At 53.9% G+C, this 14,406-nt stretch overlaps 1 protein-coding gene across 1 annotated transcript; it reads left to right on the plus strand.

Moving 5' to 3' along the window:
- The first annotated feature begins 6,354 nt into the window (after positions 1-6,354).
- OSR1 (odd-skipped related transcription factor 1) lies at positions 6,355-13,492 on the plus strand. The gene is given in 6 exon segments (XM_055378763.2): positions 6,355-6,647; positions 7,653-7,797; positions 11,143-11,839; positions 12,570-12,681; positions 12,683-12,802; positions 12,805-13,492. Coding segments are annotated over 4 exon segments (1,002 nt in total). The 5' UTR covers positions 6,355-6,647; positions 7,653-7,797; positions 11,143-11,174; the 3' UTR covers positions 12,910-13,492.
- Positions 13,493-14,406: the final 914 nt, after the last annotated feature.

Genomic DNA, 14,406 nt, shown 5'->3' on the forward strand with positions numbered 1-14,406 from the left:
GCAAATGCTTTTCTTTTCCATGGAAAGGTTCTCATGTAGGGAATTGGAGATATGACCAGCAAATTCATTTGCCTGGAGTCACCTAGGAAGAGAGTTATGGTGGGAACTGGCATTTCAAGTGTCCCCCCACTTCCAGCCTAGACCATGGAGGAAGAATATCTGTCTTTTGAGGGTGGCTAAAATAAGGGATTGTGGTTTTCCGCTGTGTGCAGAATCCCCACTACATTGTGATGTAACTCAGATGCACAAATATGACTCTATGATTCCTCCTCCTGAGTCTAACTTCCTAGAAATCAGAGAAGGAAAGATTTATTTTTATTTATTTATTTTTGCTGATGGGGTGGTCCCCTCCCAGTTCACTGTATTCCCTTTGTGGAACATTCTCAATTCCAATCTGTCATCCTTCCATCCCTCTCATCTCCCCAAAGCTGATGCTTAAGTTTAAGTTGCACTTGGTAGACGAACACCAGGCATAAAAGCCACATCCAGTAGGATGCCTTTCAAGTTCCCAGGAGCAATAGCATCCCTTTTAGTTGGGCCACCGCCTTGGGGGCTCAGCACCTCTTCAGGGTGACAGTCTGAAGCCAGGAAGCACCCCTGGTATAAACACTAAAGAGGCAGAAGCACCTGGCCTCCTTCTATTCAGTGGGTAATTCTTCTCATCCATTAGGTGAGGCACAGCGCCGCTTTGCATCACTTAGGGAGGATTGGTGAATGTAGTAATTCTTTGGAATGTCCAAGTTGGGTCCACTCCCTTTCCACCCCTCACTGCAAGCTCAGGATAGGGAAGTGGGAGGCCCTGCCTCAGAGGAGCAAAGTGAGTGATGGGCAGCAGGAGGACACAGCCTTCCTCTAAGAGCTTGGAGCAGGTAGGGAATCTGTCTTTCTCTCTGCCCTTTCCTTGCTTGTTTTCTCTGGGTATTTTGCTCCAATGAGTGGACCTGACACTTTAGGAACTCATTCTATGCAATGTGGCATAGTCCTCTGTAGACAGAGAATTAACCAAAGAGCCTGTTAATAGGTATATTCTTAGGATTTCTCTCTTCAGGTCTCTATCTGAATACCTAGAGCTATGATGACAAGGGAGGGTCCTGCTAGAATATTCTGTACGGAAATCTGAAAAAAAAAAAAAAAGGAAGCAGCAGAGGAACTGGAATCTAATAGTCTGGGAGGAAGGAGAGGATAGGAAACCTCACGTGTTTCAGGGAAATCGATTCACGGAAACAGACTGTCTCTCTCCCTTCCCGCGCTTCTTCAGAAAGCCAGGATTTGGGATCCGAAGCAGGACGTGCAGACCTACGAGGGGCTGCGGACGGAGGCACCGGAGGGCACTTCTCACCTCCGGGTGTGCCGGGAGGGGCACGCGGACCGAGCTCGCAAATGCAGGATGGGGTCCCAGTAGATCTTTGCTCATCATCTTCCCAGGACCAGAAGCGAACGGCGGCAGATAGTTGCTAGGAATTTCGGATTATTTAAAAACAAACAAACAAACAAAAGCCCTCATCCATCTGAGAGCAAGGACGTCTGGTTTGGGGCAGGGAAACAGAAACCCCGTGGCGAGAAGAAATTCCTCCTCCGTTTGCTCTTTGGAAGGGTAAGCGTGTGCGTACTTTTAAATGAGTAGCAGCAAACTTCTAACTGAGAAAAGAAAAATTGAAGGACTAAAACACTCTTCGGCAAAGTGAAATAAGGATACTGTGGGTTTGCGAGTTTTCCAAGAAGGGGTCCCGAGATGTGGCTTGCTCGCCAGCAGGGGGCACGTTTTCTTTAGGATTGCGTCCCAGAATCTCGAAACCTCGCAGCCGGACTCTCTCCGAGTCCCATCGCCGGAAATCGCTCTGCAGATAATAACCCTCCGGTGTCTGGAAATGTTTAATTACCACGAACTCTCCTTCCTCCAGCGCCGCCCGCCGCCGGTGCAGCCCGGAAGGACCCAGCGCCGCGGGTGCAGTAGGTGGCTCTATCTGCAGGATTCCACCCTAACTATTCACAATTCCGTTCAAACTACTGTTCTCCAACATCCCCGGCTGATTAGACATTGCCTTGTTTCTAATGCACTTATTTACACCTTGGAAAAAGGAAAAGTTCATTAACCTTAGTACATAGATCTGGATGTGTCTAAAATAGTCTGACAACTCAAATTTGTGTAAAAAGTAAAAACCCATGCCGTCTTTTACATACATTTTACATTTGATCTTCACAACAGAAGACATCATCATTCCATTTTCCCGATGGTCGTATGCCCATGCAATTCCGTGCTCGTATTTATGCTTCATGTCACACATATTTTTACAAACCAAAGGTATGTGTGTGTGTGTCTGTGTGTGTGTGTGTGTATGTATTGTTACATTTATTAAGGTGAAAGAGTTACATTTGTATGCCTGTAAAGAACTTACCAAACGGGAACTGCCTGGAAAAACAGTTCACTTTCCCTTTCAGTTTTGATACTGTAACTTGTCTGTCGCTGTCACAACAAAAAACACCCGCTCTTGCGTTCACCTGGCATCTGTTCTCTTAAGGACCCTGGATTGCATTACGTTATCAGAGGTGTTATCTGAACAAATGTGCGCAGGAGTCCTGTTACCTACCTCCCGTGCTTAAAAATCCTTCCCACCCCCAAGCTGGATTTTGACCTGATTGACCGTAATGGTTCCAGAGGAACTATTGAGCCATTACTATCCATCATCTAAATGAATACAGAGGGACGCCTAAATCTCCAGGTTATTTGAAAGCCCTGTACATGCGTAAGGGGGTTTCTAACGAGCAGACCCCCAACTGTCTGCAAAGTAGTTAAGGGTAGTAGTTGCGTTGGAAGCAAAAATTCCCAAGTGCTGAGCAAACTCCATTTGAAAAAATGAGGATTTTTTTTTTTTTTAGGCTATGGGGTGCGGAGAGGTGGGGTTCATTTTTTTTGAATCCAAAACAACTCAAAGCAATATAGACCACATTCTAGTTAATTTTCTGGAAGCTGCTCAATTTTCACTCCGAAGACAGGCTGGGGCGCTTTACCAAGGAGCAGGAATCGGGAGAGGGGCTGGGGTTTGGCGTGGAGACATGTGCAGCGGCCGTCACCACCCCAGGCGTGCCCAGGAAAAGGCGGCAGCAGGGCTTGCTGCGGGACTGGGTTCAGTGCGGGCCACAGCCCGGAAGCCCGGGCAGACGGAGGGATCGCTCCCTTGACGGACCGCTCCCTTGACGGACCTCACATCGACTGGCGGGTTGTGGAGCGGAGCGCCGGACGGAGAGCTGGAGGCCTGGTCTCTACTGAGGGGACCCTTCTTCTAGGCTGCCCGGTCCCAGTCGAGTCTGGGACCACTCCGGCGCCCGCGGTTCCGCCCCGAAGGCAGTGAGCGAGAGAGCCAGAAAGAGCCGCGGCGGAGTTCGCGCCGGCTGGAGTCCGCAGGCTCCGAGCTAGCAGAAGCTGCAGCCGCGGTGGCGGAGTGCGCTGGACTCCCAGTAATGAGATGGGAGTTTTGTCACCTTCATTGGGTTTCCAGGAGGGCGGAACTGTTGGGTCCTAGCTACTGAGGACTTTTACCAAATTCGAAACGTGACGTCCTCGCGAGTCCTAAACACATGTAACCTCACTTAAAAAGTACCCTTGTTGCTCTTAGGTGTCCTGCGTCCTTCCCTTGTCAATCCATCCAAGCGGTAGTCCGGACACTGCGCAGCGACGCAGGGCCCGCTTAATGTGATCAATTTCTCTTAAACAGGCGGGGGATGGGATACCCCAGCACTGAGCGGCCGGAGGGATTCTTAGCTTCCTGGGCTTCTTCCTGCCTGCCCCGCCCAGAAGGAACCCAGACTTTGGTTGGCCTCCTGTGGAGGTCAAGGCTAGGGTTTGGGGGTCACCCCCTTGGGAGCTCAGAGCGGGATGGAGGACTTTTCAGCTCCTAGCAATTCTTGAATTTCGTTATCCTGGCTTTCTGAGGCTGTGCATTGTCAGCGACCTAGGAGACGCCTCTCTGAAGCCAGGCTTCTGAAACAGGTGAGCCCTTGTGGAGAGCCATCGTCACCAGCACTCAGGTGCGCTCTTGTGGAGAGCCATCGTCACCAGCACTCAGGTGCGCTCTGGCCTTGTCCTGTTCTGGTCTTGCTGACCAGCTCCAGGCAGAGGTGGTCATGATTTCTCTGGGAGGCACAGCCTGGGGGACCAACACCAACCTTGCTTCCATCTACTCTACATCTGCTCTACAACCTGCTCTACATCTACTAAGTTCTAGAGACCTGAGTCAGGATCAGTTTTCAAGATAATCTGGCAAAGCAGTGGTGAAACAACTCGGTTGCATGTTTCTTCTTTAAGATCAGGAACACTTTCTCTCCGAGAGCTCTTTAGGGATCCTACTACTTAGAGCTTTCTGGAAGTCCTGAGGCATATTGGCCAAGGGCCCTGTTTTAGAAAAGAAAGACAAGGAGAAACATAAAAGAAGCCCAGCTGAGTTATGAGGGGTGCATAGCAGGAGTTTGGGTATTTACACCCCAGGAGGTTCCATCCCACCTGAATGACCAGCCACTATTCCTAAGTGATCTGGACAGCCAGAGGCCCTATCGTGTGGGCATTTCTTTTACTTCTTAACTTTTGCTGCTGGTAATGGAGGTTACCCAAGCTTTGCTTATTTGGAGAGCCTGAGGCTGGAACAAGCACACTCCCTGTGCCCAAGGTGGAAGCCAGCAAAGTTCAGCATTGCCCTGTGTAGACTTTCCCTCCAGGCCTTTCCTTGCTCTTGAAGCTTGCTGTTCTGGAATCTCTAGGAAGGAGGTGTGATCTCAGCTCTCTTCTCTTCCAAGGGTTCTTACTCTAGCAAGAATGTCAGTACATCCTAGCAACTGCTAAGATTCCAGGAGCATGGACAAACTTATGTGAATCTCTTACTTCTGCACTAACCTGAGGCACTGGGTACGAGCTGTTCATTGGAGCAAAGATTGCACCCCCTCTTACTCCTCCTCAAACAAGACGAAGTTACCCAGGGGTTAGAGGCTAGATTCTGTTCTAAAGGCCTAGGGATATAAGGAAACCCTCTTTCAACTATGCCTTTGAGGGAGGGGAGTCTCCATTACCATGTCCCTAGGTCAGGTATTACAACCTTCTTCACCTCCCAAGAAAATCAGATTAGCTTTGCAAACCAAAGCTGGAGATAGCAGAAGCTCCTCAGGAGAGAAGCAGTACAGTACTTAGGGACCCACGGAATCTAGGATCCAGCTCCAAGAGTCACTCAGCAGCAACTCTGGGGCAAAGGCAGAGAGTGCAGTTGTGTGATCTGGACCCACGCAAGTCCCAGGAAACCAGTGACTCCTCCTTGCCAAACCCAAGGCCTGGAAGGGTATTCCAGAAAGGCATTAGGGAGGGATTGGGCTGGGGTCAGCCGGAGGTCAGCTTTCAGAGATGGGTAGTCAAGGGGGTGATGGTACCCTCCATAATGCCTAGGCAATGAAGATAGAATTTTTAATGTCCAGAACTCTGATTCCTTTCCGATTAAAAACTCCACCTGAACCAGCTCCTTGACTCAGAGGCCCTGGAACTGACAACTTTGCAGCTCATCTAGCTTGCCAGTGCGGCTCTCTAAACTCTGATCCATCCTAAAACAAATATGTGAGTAGAGAGTGCCACTGTGCATTGGGGTGAAATCTCAGAGAGTTCTGGGCCCCAGGAAAATAACTTTCCTGACCTCCTTTCCCTACTCTTTGTTCTTTCTACTGGACTCTAGAACTTAGGGTCTGGGGTCAAACATAAGCACTCAGATGTTACAGCTCGCTTGCTTCGGTGACCCTGGCCCTCCCGCACCAGGAATTAACCAGCGCTGCCTGGGTTAACACCCTGGCCCCGAGCACGCTTGGATATCCAGGAGCTGCTCCACACTCGGGGTCTGCCGCCTCTGGAAAGAGATTCTGGGAGGAGATGCGACTCTGTCAGGCGCCAAAGTGCGTTGAAACCCAAGCCGCGGTGTGGGGATCCCGGTGCACAGAGCTACTGCCCCTCCCTCCCTCCTCCCAAAGAGCACGGGCTGTGTCCTAGGAGCCCAAGTATAGGACCTCGAAACGTGCGGTGCCAGCCCGCTCTCATCTGCTAGGGACCGTTTCCTCCAGTGCTCCAGGCGTGCCGCTCTGGACCTAAAAAGGCAGAAGGGGTCGCGCGGGACTGAAGAGGAGGGGACGCAGGTTGGGAGAGGCCGGGTCCAAGCGAGAGCAGCTGCCAAAGTCTGCTGCCCGGGTCAGCAAAAACTTTGTCTTTCATTGCGCAGGCGCAGGGCAGGGTTGGGGGGCAGGGGAGGGAGGGGAGGAATCCTGAGGCAAGGGGCGGGGGTGGGGGTGGTGGAGGAGGGAGGGTGGTGGATTAAAATAAGTAGGCGGCTCGGTGCTAAGGGATGAGTGAGTCGGAGCTCGGCCTCTCCCCGGCACGTTCTCAGCTGCTCCTGGTTCAGACCCAGCGAGGGAGCCGTGAGCGAGGCTCACCGTCCCCGGCGTGCAGGATCCGGGGCTGCTGAGCGCTCGCTCCCGCGTGTCCGGCGCTTGGAGTCCCCGCGGCAGGAGAGGAGTCGGGACACTAGAGCTCCAGGGGCGCCTGTGGGCTCCAGCGCCTCCGGCTTCCCCAGTCCCCTTCAGCTAAAGCCCCAGAGACGTGCTCAGCCCCAGGACCTCTGCGGAACAAGGTAATTGCAGTCCTGGGCGCCTGGGCTCAGCAAAGCGAATGCGGGCAGGACTCCCAGGTTCCTTGTCACTGCGCGGCGGGTGCCTCCTCTCTCTCAATGCCCCTGAAGGAAGCTCTTGCCAAACGAATGCTGCAGGACTTTTGTGAAAGTGAGAGCAGGGTGGTTGGGGGTGCTGCCTCAGGACTTCCTGCGCGGGGTCCTCGGCCTCTGACCGCTGGGGATTAAGGGGGGCGGGCCTCCGCTACTGCCGCCAGCCCGCCCGGCTCTGCGGAATCACGGGCGAGGTGCCCACGGACTTTGAAAGTCAATCTGTGGGCCCCCTTTAAGAAACCAGAGCAACTTCAGCGGGCACAAACTTTCCTGAGACGCGCTCCTAGCTCTGGCTGACGCCTAGGCTGACGAAGAAGGAAGGGAGAGGGAGTGAATGGCCACAGCCGCAGCCGACCGCGCCAGGGACAGGTGCATGCCCCAGCCCGGTAGCGCTTTCGTTCAAGTTTTTCTTTTGAGGAGTTGCGCTCTAGTATGAGGCCGACTAGACCCGAGAGCGCAGGGCCGCGAGTCTGAACCCCGCCTTGCACTCGCGCTCTAACTTAGGGATATTCTCCATAGGATGATTGCTCTGTGTCGTCAAGGCCTGGAGCGGAACCCTTGATTGTCCTGGTGCAGGGAGGCAATGCAGTGGGCGCAAGCACTGCTTTCCAATTCGAGACCCACACACAGCACTAGTGGAAACTCTGTGGAGCCCTAGTGTCTCCGGGCTGGGGACAGGAAAAGTTCTGTTACTCCCCTGACTGTCCGATAATCCAGCCGTCAGGAGAGAAAGAAGGGGAAAAGGGGTGAAGGGCTGCCTGCTGAACTAATTTCTCCTCGGAAATGTCTCGGATAAGAATGAAAAACCACGTTTAGTCCTTTTTCAGCAGCTCAGGCAGTAGCGGGTTGGGTTCTCAATGTGTAAAGTAGCCGCGAGGGTTTCTTTGTTGCCACAATTTGGTAAATTTCACCCAGGCTAAGCGCTGCGCATTGGCTCTGCGGAACAAAACCACGTGCAAGGCTAGGTGTCCCAGGTTCACAACCCCCTAGGGAAGAGAAGCGCTGGAGGGGACTAGCGGCGACCGGCGGCGTGTAGATGTTCCATCCCAGGCTCCTCGAGGTAATTGCTGTTTTATTAAGATTGGGGAATGGATCACCGAGGGCGCAGCGGACATTTAAGTGCAGCCGGATGACCGCCTTGCCGATGGGTTCGTTAGATCTCGTTTGTTGGGAGAATGCTATAGAAGTATCCGGTGCCGGTCAGTCCTCTTCACGGGGTCCGGACGCCTGTCACCACTCGTTGGAGATTCGATGTCAAGGCTGATTTTCTTGGGTTGCTGCTGGGCTCCCCCAGGCGCAAGCTCGTGGAGTTCGCTCCCGTCCTCATTAATGCAAGCAGTTAACTTGCTCACGCTCAATTAGCCCCGAATAAACCACTTTAATAGACTCTGCACACTTCATTAATGCCCAGCATAGGACTGGCCGCAGACCTGGGATTGGCGCTCCACCGCGCGAGGGACGCGAGTGCCCGCACTGCGCAGGGACTCGGGATCCCGAGCGCGAATTGCGTCTGCTGTGCGTGGTCGGGTCCCCTTATTCTTTCCCGCAGGTCCTGAGGCCCAAGCTGTTTGAGGAATGGGTGCCTAGCCTGGGGAAGGGTTTTCCATCCTGTGTTTAAAGATCGAAAGTATTCGCCCTGGGGTTCCGGGGTCTGGGAAACCGGAGCCGGAGGAGCCGGGGGGCTCACTCATCCTTTCTGGCTGGAGAGGCTAGGGTGAGACTGTGTTTTTCTCTTAGCCGACCTCCTGAAACCGGATCGTGCTTTCGGCCCATTCTTGATACTAGTGTAAAGAGCCACGTTTCGAACGAATTTCGTCCTGGGGAAAGTCGTTGGCGGGAGCCTGGGGAGCCCTGGCTTCCGAATGCTTCAGAAAACAAGGAGCGGGCTGGGCCGCGGAAGAAAATAAATGTAGTGTTGGGGAAAACAAGATCGGGCAGATAGCCCGGAAAGGTTGGCTCCCAGGAACCATTATAGCTGCAAGCACTCCCCCTTCCCGGCACCCCCTACGGAGCCCAAGACGGCTCCGGTCTTGGCTCTAAGGAAGAAGGCGAGGAAAGGCCTAGCGAGGTTGGTGGTTTCTCCCACCCAGGCACGGAGCGGGTTCGGGACAGTGTGCAGGCCAGAGTCCCACAGCCACGGCCGCTGGCTTGGCCTTGGATAGGCCAAGCACCCAGAGGAGCAGGGGGAGGCCTCCACGGCGCCCAGCGGGCTCCGGGACCCGGAGATAAGGATCTGATTTCCAGCGCCTGGAAGGGAAGAAGAGGTGACAGTAATTCAAAGAGCGCTCATCCCTCCTAAGTCCAGGCCGACCTTTGAAGTTAGACAGGCTTCTCCTCCTTCCCCTTCCCCAACCCAAATGGGTCTCAGCTTCCTCTCTGGCCCAATTTGAAATTTACTTCTCCTTGTGTCCGAGCTCTGGGATAGTCTCAATTTGTCCCGGGCACGACCCGAGCTTGGCGCAGTAGAGATGACCGTTGCTGAAGCCACGGCGCTGCCAGAGGCACCAGCGCTCTGCTTCAGAGGCCAGATCACGCAGATAATATGCCTCCTCTTGCCCTGAGGCTAAATTCATTGCAGCGGTTTTTATCCGAGTGCTAATTTAAACTGCGCAGGCAAATCGCTGCCAGCTCATGGTGTTTTTACACCCCATTCCCAGGAAGGCCTCTTTCCTTAGGTCCCACCACACAGCCAGTGGCCCCCGTGCCAGCTTCCAGGAGAAAACGTTTTCCTGGGTCAACACTGCCCTCATACCTCCTGGGAAAAGGCACTGCACATCCCTGGACAGAGCCAGGCTTTGAAAGCCTCGCTGCAGCGAAAGGCAGAGGAGTCTATGCCTGGGCCTTGCCCTGGGCTGAGGGTCAGCTCAACCTGGGGAGGGGGCACGCCAAACTAGGGAGCAGAGCAGAGGCCAGTGCATCCCAGGGAAGGGGAATTGCTCCATGTTAGAGGAAAGGACCTAGGAAGAGGAGAGTAATGAAGGGTAAAGGAAGAAGTGAACAGCAGGGGATTGAAGCTGGGCAAGAGAGAAGGGAGTCCCACGGACCCTGCTGTGACAATGACTTCTTAAGTAGCCCCAAGCTAAGAGCCAGGAGTTCAGTGCTTGGGCTTCCCAAGGCTCCCTGACAGTTTAGACTTTGCTCACCCTGTTCTTTCCTCCACTGGACACATCTGAATTAGGAGTGTCTGGGAGGTAGAGAAGAAAAGTGTTTTGCAGAGCTCAGATGTCTCCACGGAGGCTGGAGACCATGGCCAAGGAGGTCTGGAGATGCCAGCCCCTGGTCACTTCAGTGTGGCTTTCCTCTGGCCTTGCTCAAGCTCTCCAACCTTGCAGTTGGAGGTACATAGACCACAGGAATGGAGGCCTGGCCTCAGTGTTCTTGCCCATAGGCATACCCACCTGCCCAGGGCTCACAACACACAAGAACATGCTGACAACCCAAAGACTCAGCTCCCTTTTTCTTTGGAGGAGTGAGGGCACTAACACCCCCTTGTTTGTGACTGCAGTTGTTTGACAGAGTAAACGAATGTGGATATTAGCAACCTCCTTGAAAGCAAAGTGGTCCCCGAGGGCTAAGGCAAGGCAGAGAGTCAGTCCACAAGCAGCTGCAGAGAGAGTGGAGCCAACAGGTTTCACTTATACTAAGGCAGGGAAGCAGATTTAAGGTCAAAGTTGAGGGTTTTGAGGAGAAAGATGACAGGGCTTCTGGAAGCCAAATCGAAGGTCAGCCAGAAGACCTTAATGAATGGGAGCCAGGAGGTGCATGCATTTGTGTGCCTGTGTATGTGTGTTGTCTGTGAGGCTCTTCATGGGTGCAATGTGATCCCGTGTGTGTGTGTGTGTGTGTGTGTGTGTGTGATTCAGGGGTTCCTGCATTTTTAAAGCCAGTGTTGTACTATAAAACATTGGTTATCCCAGTCTTTGCACTTTGTCAATTCTGCCTCAGAATGTGTGAATCCACGTGTGCAATTCTGTGTTTATCTGCAAATAAATGTGTAAGTATGTTCCCCAGCTCCTGTTATCTTTGCAGGAGATTGTGATTCTGTGTTGACCTGGGCTTACCTGGATGTCAATTTCTACAGGACAGGCAGTTTCCCTTTGCTTGTTCCTTTCTCAGTGTCTTGCATACAGTAGGCCCTTCCCTCTATCAAGTTGTGTGGCTCTGCCAGACGCCATTTGGAGGGAGCCCTTAGACCAAGGAGGGTTCTGAAAAGAGGGCTCCCCTGTGTCTTACATTCCCACCCTCTTTGTGAGGGCAGTGGGTTTTGGGAATGGGGTCTTAGACTCTTAGCTCCTGCGCTGGGTGTGAGGAGAGGGTGTGGCTCGACTGGAATTCAGGAGGAAGGCGACCCACCCTGAACTTCTTTATTCCTCTCCACGCCCCTGCCTTCTTCTTTTCTTTGCAGATCCGGATTGAGAAGCCACTGCAACTACCAAAATGGGCAGCAAAACCTTGCCGGCGCCGGTGCCTATCCACCCTTCCCTGCAGCTCACCAACTACTCCTTCCTTCAGGCAGTGAACGGCCTGCCCACAGTGCCTTCGGACCATCTGCCCAACCTGTATGGTTTCAGCGCGTTGCACGCTGTGCACCTGCATCAGTGGACGCTGGGCTACCCGGCCATGCACTTGCCGCGCTCTTCTTTCTCCAAAGTGCCAGGCACGGTGTCCAGCTTGGTGGATGCGCGCTTCCAGCTGCCCGCCTTTCCCTGGTTCCCTCATGTCATTCAACCCAAGCCCGAGATCACCGCTGGAGGCAGCGTTCCAGCGCTCAAGACCAAGCCGCGCTTTGATTTTGCCAACCTGGCCTTGGCAGCAACGCAAGAAGATCCGGCCAAGCTCGGTCGCGGGGAGGGCCCAGGCTCCCCTGCAGGTGGGCTGGGTGCCCTCCTCGACGTGACCAAGCTGTCTCCAGAAAAGAAGCCCACAAGGGGACGTCTGCCTTCCAAGACCAAGAAGGAATTCGTCTGCAAGTTCTGTGGCCGCCACTTCACCAAGTCCTACAACCTACTTATCCATGAGCGGACGCACACCGACGAGCGGCCCTACACCTGTGACATCTGCCACAAAGCCTTCCGGAGGCAAGACCACCTACGAGACCACAGGTGCGGCGCTGCGGGTGGCCCAAGAGAGAGCTCTCTGCCTCTGGCCTCACCATCTTTCTCCCTAACGAGGTTCTTGAGACCCCCTACTGGCTCCAAGCCTCTGGAGCTTCAGGGAGTTCTTTAAAATCAAGAAGGAAAGCCTAGGAGATCCAGGGATAGGTTTTGGAGCATGGGTTCAGGAAATGTGGGAATAAATAGGACCCAAGATTAAGTGAGGTCTCCGTGAGCTCCAGACAAGCACACAGCTTCCTCTGCCCCACTTCCTCCATCCTCAGGGGTGTGACATGTGACACATGTGACAGTTAAGTATTTGAAATGTCTGAGAAACTAATTTAGTTTTATTTAATTTTAAGTAATTTTAATTTTAATAAGCACACATGCTAGCGGCTACCATCTTCGACAGCGCAGGTCGAGCAAATTGTCCGACCCCAGCTCCCTTTACTCATCTTCAGTGTTGACCTTATAAGGAGGCCAAGTTTGCCCCTCCTGCCCACCAGGAAGGCACCTTAAACAGGTGGCTGAACCTGTTTAAGGATCAGACTTTGCTAAAGCATCTCCTTTACCTCCCCACTCCATCCCCAATTAACATTTTGTCCCATCCACACTTGGTACCTGACTATACACTTTTCCTTTGAGGGCAAGTGCCCCACAGCAGTGGGGGGGGATCTTGGGCAACTGTTTATAACATTGCATCATTTTGCAAGGATGAACTCTCTGTTTCTGCCCTCAGATATATTCACTCCAAAGAGAAGCCCTTCAAGTGTCAAGAGTGTGGGAAAGGATTCTGCCAGTCCAGGACTCTCGCTGTCCACAAGACGCTACACTCACAGGTGAAGGAGCTCAAAACCTCCAAGATCAAATGCTAAATAGAACCTCTGGGTCACAAGGACCCTAGGCCCAGCGGCCCTCTCCTCCATAGGGACCAGAAGCCTGACTCTGGCGGGCAGCGGGAGAGGCGCTCGCTCGGGACCTTCCACCTCTCCAACATTGTCCCCTGGGTCCCTGGCGCACGCGGCACTTCAGAGCCCCGCCCGGGGCCGCGACCCCGACCGTCCCTGCTGCTCCCCTAGGACGCGGCTAAACTCTTGGCCAAAAGGCGGTACTCACGTGGCGGAAGGGAAACTGCATTAAAAAAAGAACGAAAGCTCCGCGGAGCCGCAGGGGCGCCTCTCCCAGAAGTATTACTTTTTCTATTGTTATTTTATACGTTTTCTTTTTTATTTTTGTCTTTGACCATATAAGCTTGTAACTCTGACTGCGGAGAGTGAGGGGAGAGGGGAGAGGCAACGAAGTCCTTAGCACTGGCAGCTCCCACCTCCTCCTCCCGCCCCTGCCCCCACCCCCGGAGCCTGCAAAAGTGTAATCCCTGTATCTGCTTCAGCCTCCCGCCCTAGGGGCCGCGGGGCAGCCCCCTCCCAGCTCTTGCAGCTCAGCTGGCGGCCGTGGGCTCCGGGACTCGGAGAGCGGGACGGGGACCTCGGGCCTGGGGTCTGCAGGGGGCCCGGCCTCCGCTGCCGCGACACTGCGAGGGAGCAGCCAGCCAAGAGCCGGGCGTTATATTGCGATTGGCACTTTATGCTGACCATCGGTAACGGACATTTATCACTGGAGTTTTTTTTTTTAACTATTAAATAAACGGTTATTTTACAGGCATTGCAGGATGGGTAATTTCCCTCCTAAACGCAGGAAACCGGTTGGGTCCTCTCTTTGAGAGGACCAGGTTTCTCTGCTGGACGCCAGCGTGTCCCCCTCCTACCACCCCGTCTTGTTAGGATGACAGGGCTGAGATGTGTGGAGCAACGTCCTCTCTCCCGGTTAGGTCTGCCTCTGCCCCACCATGTATTGATTTTCCTATTTTCTCCTCCGCCTGAGGGATAGGGTCTCAGCCTTCCCACTCCTCACCGCTAAAGTGCTGTGAGTTTACGAAGAACCTAAGCCTGAAGGCAGAAAACCGCCCGTGAGAAATCCCAGAGTCTCTGGGTGCTGAGACAGCGTCTCTGGGTGCTGAGATCGCTTAGGGTGCAAGAAGAGAAGAGAATGTCTTTCCGCACCCTAACCGAAGGCCTCCCTCCTGGCCTCTGGCTTTGGGGTGGGAAAGACCCGCCCTCACAGAGCCTCAGAGCTGTAATATTTCCCGTTCCCCGGGTCTCAACACTCGGGTGCAAATACACAATGACCGCTGCCTCCCCGGAACCCCAAACCAACATCACTCCCTCCCTTAGGGTCCCTCAGACACAATTCTCTGCTTGGGACTTGTCCCCTCCTGGGATCGCGGCTCTACACCCGCGAAGATTCCCTACAATTTTGAAGCCTTGTCAGGAATGGTGGGGGCGGGAGCCCTGGGAGGCCCGGGACGCTTAGGAGGAAAAATTCGAGTCCGCCTTCCATAAGCTGAACCTTCCCTGGGGTGTCTAGTTTTCCCACAGTTAGAAGCCAGGCCGCCGGGGCTCTCCTCCTTGGGGCGAGGCGGGGCTCCCCCAGCTCCAGCGCCCTGACCGCGGGACCGCGCAGGCGGTGGCGCCCGCGGCCTTTCCCAAGCGCAGGATGGCCTCTCCAGCTTCAGCGCC

The sequence above is a fragment of the Gorilla gorilla genome, chromosome 12 (genome assembly GCF_029281585.2).
Source record: "Gorilla gorilla gorilla isolate KB3781 chromosome 12, NHGRI_mGorGor1-v2.1_pri, whole genome shotgun sequence".
In the NCBI taxonomy this organism is placed as follows: Eukaryota; Metazoa; Chordata; class Mammalia; order Primates; family Hominidae; genus Gorilla; species Gorilla gorilla.